At 40.4% G+C, this 4802-nt stretch overlaps 1 protein-coding gene across 1 annotated transcript in view; it reads right to left on the reverse strand.

Annotated features, from left to right (window-relative positions):
• Positions 1–394, reverse strand: part of FAM221A (family with sequence similarity 221, member A) — a 9384-nt gene extending 8990 nt beyond the window's left edge. The window contains exon 1 of the mRNA XM_009325759.1: positions 357–394. Coding sequence (XP_009324034.1) covers positions 357–394 — 38 coding nt within the window. The remainder of the gene's footprint in view (positions 1–356) is intronic.
• Positions 395–4802: the final 4408 nt, after the last annotated feature.

Raw genomic sequence — 4802 nt, forward strand, 5'->3', positions numbered from 1 at the left:
TGGGACAGGGCCCTGACGCAGCCACCGACAAAACCAACCACCCAACGAGTCGTCTCCACCCAAGCCCTCCTGCCTTCTGCCCCTGCACTGGCGTTGTCCTGAGCAGCCGTTACTATTTAGATCCTACCGAACCACATTTCTGGTGGGGAGGGGAGGGGGTTGTTTGGTCACGGATTCCCTGGCAGATACAAGGGAGGGAAACCTCAGGGATGCTCAAGCTGGAGATGGGGAGAGCTCAGGACCTCCTTTCGCAAAGGGAACCTGTGTTAGATCCCTTTACGTACACCTTGAAACCACACCTTCGCTGCCCTGTGATTGCGTGCCCGGTACAGAGCATGCCGAAAGGCCGAACCTACGCAAGAGGTATGTTGCAGGCATAGGAATACTTCAACATCCTGGCCAAGTATGAAGTACGGTTGTATTCTCTGCCTAGAAAAATTTCCTCTAGCCTGCCTGAAAGTAAAAAAAAAAAAAAGAGCCTTACTGCATTCACTCAAGAAGCACAGTTGAGATGATCTCTAATTGTTCTTAGCTGACACCGCTGCGTTGAGAAAAGACTGTTGTGTGGATCCCGTGCAATGATGTGCCAGTGCTTCTGCACGATGACGGTCTACGTGAGCCTTGTTTTTCTCTGCAGTGCAAGGCAGTATATATTTGTTCTGCTACTACATGTTGGCTCAGAAGTACCAGTTTTCAACAACAGTAACATTAACCATATTAACAGTGTGATTCTAGTAGTAGGGTGAATTTCTTCTTTTTAGTTACTCCTTTTTCCTGCACATAAACAGCAAGCCTATCCTACAGTACCACGGCCATCTTCCTAGAAGGTAAGCAGACTGCCATCACATCAGTCCCACTAGGAATAATTAGTGTGTGTTGGTAAGGCTTACTCAAGCTCCAGTTGCTGCCATAGTCTTGTTTCACCTTTAAATTCCCACTCAAGCTAAATAAACAAACCATGTAAGTTACTAATTTTCACAGCTTCCACGCTCCAGCCAATATACACCCCTATTTGCTTCCAGCTCTGCTGTTGTGCATTGTAAACAAATAAAAGGTCCTGGGAATGTACTATGTAAAAGAAATACTAACAAAATCATGTATGACACAGCTTTCATTCCTTATTCAAGCACTATAACGAAGACAACAATATTATTCTGTTTATTAGGGGTAAAAGGACAGGGTGTGGTTTGTAACTATGTTGATGAGCTATAACCAAGTTGACTATTGCCAGGTGACAAGTCTTCCCTTTGTTGTGGATTACGTGTTTAGTTTTGCAAAGTTTATTAAGAGGTAACACCTTTTATTAGATCAACTGATACAATGGGAAAAACAGACAAGCTTTATGGCAAACAAGCCTTTCTTCAGTTTTAGCTTTGACAGACAAGGTCCTACTGCAGAAGAAAGGTTCTTTGGTTTTTACAGATTGAGTTAACGGCAAAGATGCTAGAAAAAAGAAAAGCACTAATTCAATGTTAAATTATTTTCCTGTCTTAAAATTCTAGTGTTCAGTTTGTTATCTAGACAAAAATACACCAAAGATAAGTTACAGCCTTTGTATAGTGTTTAGTTGAAAAGACACGTCTGAAAACATAATTTTGGCATAGGCATGACCATTTTTCCATGTTTTTTCCCAATTCCAAATGTTTTTAATTTCTAGTTCGAGTAAAATGAGGTGCCTGTTAAGAAATCCATTCCAAATATTTACTTTTCAACAAACAGCTTGAATATTTAATATTTTGAGGCAGGTCTAAAGAACATAAAGAGCATAAGATGAAATGTAAATTTAATTATTGATGTTTAGCATAATGCATTATACGACTTGTCCCATAATGTACACATTTAACAAGAAACCACCTCCCCTGGATTTTCCGCCACCACCTGCCGACCCTTCACTTGTTGTTGTAGATCTTGAACCTCTAATTTACCTCAGTGGGTAAGTTTATACCTATGGAGAGTTTCATTCTTAGGGCATGAAGGAATCTACAGAGAATATGAAAAACATGACCCAGTTACAACATCAAGGAACTCAACTGTAAAACTTTTCAGAGCAGAGACAGTCCCTATCTTTGTGTTTTAGAGAGAATCCAGAGCTGTTGATCCTAAAAAAAAAAAAAAAAAAAAAAAAGACTGGCCATTTATCTAGGACAGCTTGAAAGATTTATTTCATCTAGAACATGAAAGCTGCCTCTTGGTATCATAAATCTTACCTCAAACTCACTGATGTTCTTTGAAAGCTCTTCCATTATAAAATATGTTTTGTTCATAGTTCAAGACAAAAGGAGGCCAACTAGACTGGCAACCTGCAATTCCCAATTCCTCTCCATGTGCCACAAACAACGCCACCATGTTGAAACAACTCCTCTGAAGGCTGTAGTAAATAGACCACAGGCTGCTATTTCTGATACTGCACTATCCGTGTAAACTGACTGCTTCCTCTTGATACAAACATATTGATCACATAGCGACTGAATAAGTGAGCAAAAGATGCAGTAATTTTTTCTTAACTGAGCTTTAGGAAATTGATATTTAAATTGTGCTCTGCACATTAGCATAAGCTACTCAGACTGTCAAAATGAGACCCAAGAGGGTAGGCTTTTTCCACACCATAAAATGACAGGTGCCCGTCGAAGAAAGTACAGCCATTCAAGGAAATCTCCAGATTGTTTTGCACTGGGCAAGCCACCAGCAACGAAGCAGAAGGTGAAGAGAGATGTCACAAGGACCAAGGCAGTGTTTTGCCAAAACATCCCCCATAGAGAGATGAAACAACAGGGAGACGCTGAAGTTTCCAGCAGTATCTAAATAAGGTGATAGGGCATATGGTCTGGGCATTTGTCCTGTGGCTGTGCCACATGTATAAGAAATTTCAGCAGAGCAGCCAGCACTGCAATACAACACGCATGTTCTATCACACGGAGATCTGAACATGAACAGGTCCCTCTAAAAGGCAGAAAAGATATGGGAGCAAGTCATCACTGCGGTCAATACATCTTCAAGTTAAGCTAGCAGAGGAAAATAAAACCACACGAAGAAGTCAGGATTGTTTCTCCAGGGAAAAGAAAATTCCTCCTGTGACCAAAGCTTTGAAAAAGAAACAGATGGGGAAAGGGGACCTTGAAAGCAGGACAAGAAGCTCTGCAGACAGGGAATTCGAATGTACTGAGGAACACGCTACTGCACGGGAGCTGCACAAAACTGAAGATCTTTGAGATACCTTATCTGTACGCACATTTCACTGGTGCCAGAGATCCCAGCACTGCCAATAAAATGGGGGGGGAGAGCTCTGGCAAGCCCGGTTCACACAGAATGAGCAGAGCTCCTACGTCATGGGTTGAGGTACCTCACCTGTGCAAGGTCTTTGTTAAAAACAGTGCTCTGAAATACAGTTTGGGTTTGGAGAGCAGTGCTATGGTTCTGAATTAGGCAGCTTTTGGTGAGGGCTACAAATGTTTGTCTATATTGTACTTTAGTATCAGATTACCTGTGAACAGGCAGTGTGAAGGTGTTGAGAGTAGGAAATCAAAAGTAATTTTCTGTGGGGCACCTATGAACTACCTCCCACCTTAAAAATTGAGGATTTATTCCCAGATTTGATCACAGCAAGTGTTCTCTGCGATAGAGAGACAGTGTTCCGCTTATTAGCACCCCGGCATCTGCTTGGATCCAAATTTGTGCTCATAGACTTAAAAACAGATATAAAATGTGAAAGACTTCGTAATTAAGAAATGGAGTTCTTGGCTAATAAAGGTTTTTCAAGCACCCACTGTTTTACTGTCATAGCACAAGTATTGGAATATATTTTGGATTCAGAAAACCCTCTCCTGTCTCCCATCCCTTCTAAGAGATTGTTAATGGACATCTGAAATAAAATTTGTTAAAGACCGAGTCAAACCAGATTTTCCATGGTAAACTATCGAATAATTTTGAATAGCGGGGGTGGGGGGGGGAAGGCTTTCTCCTACTGTAAAGAGGCCATGCCACAAGGTAAGTAAAAGGAACAGAAATCCAGATGGCATGTTTTACCTCCTATGGCTGTGATGTAGCATACGGATTGTGCTGGCCCAGGATCTCTGAACACATCAAAGTGGGTTGAACATATGGACACTCACTTACAGTACAGCTCTGTGAGACCTAAGGTGCTGCCTACACAGCAAAGGCAACAGCTTAACGCTGCGAAGGGTGTTGACAGTCTCTCCCAACACCCTCTGTTAACAATAAAATGTGTGACCCTTTAATTTTTTTAAAATCCTTACAAGTTTTACAAGTGCTTTAAAATTCATCTTAGTGAAATACCTATGTAAATTGAAGATAGCCACTTTATTAATGCAAGAATAAATAATTTAGAAATAACTGTTTTAATATTTTAGACCTCAACTCATCATTTTGAAGTAGTAGTTATTCATTCTATTTCTATGCATTTGGTCAATGACTGTCTCTAATTAGCTATCCTGAAAATGAGAAGAATTGAAGTGGCATGAAGAATAATGGAAACAGTTTTCATGAAATTGTTTCCTCCCTCCACATTTGCTATCAATATTCTGATATACTTAAAAGCAAATGCAAGCAGCACTCACTTGTAAACTTCTAACCATGACCATACATTATGCTACAATAAAAATTAGTGTATTATTAACCCTAGTTTACAGGCATTTTAAAATGTCAACATGTTTCTCTTCAGTTTTGCTACCAGAGAAACAGAACATGATTAGACATCTACTGAACAGAGTAAGTCAATGAACGCCACAGGGAATATGCAAGCTCATATGCAAGCAAGGGTCAACTAATAATGAAAGGTTTTTGCT

This window comes from Pygoscelis adeliae, unplaced genomic scaffold, assembly GCF_000699105.1.
Source record: "Pygoscelis adeliae isolate BGI_AS28 unplaced genomic scaffold, ASM69910v1 Scaffold226, whole genome shotgun sequence".
NCBI lineage: Eukaryota > Metazoa > Chordata > Aves > Sphenisciformes > Spheniscidae > Pygoscelis > Pygoscelis adeliae.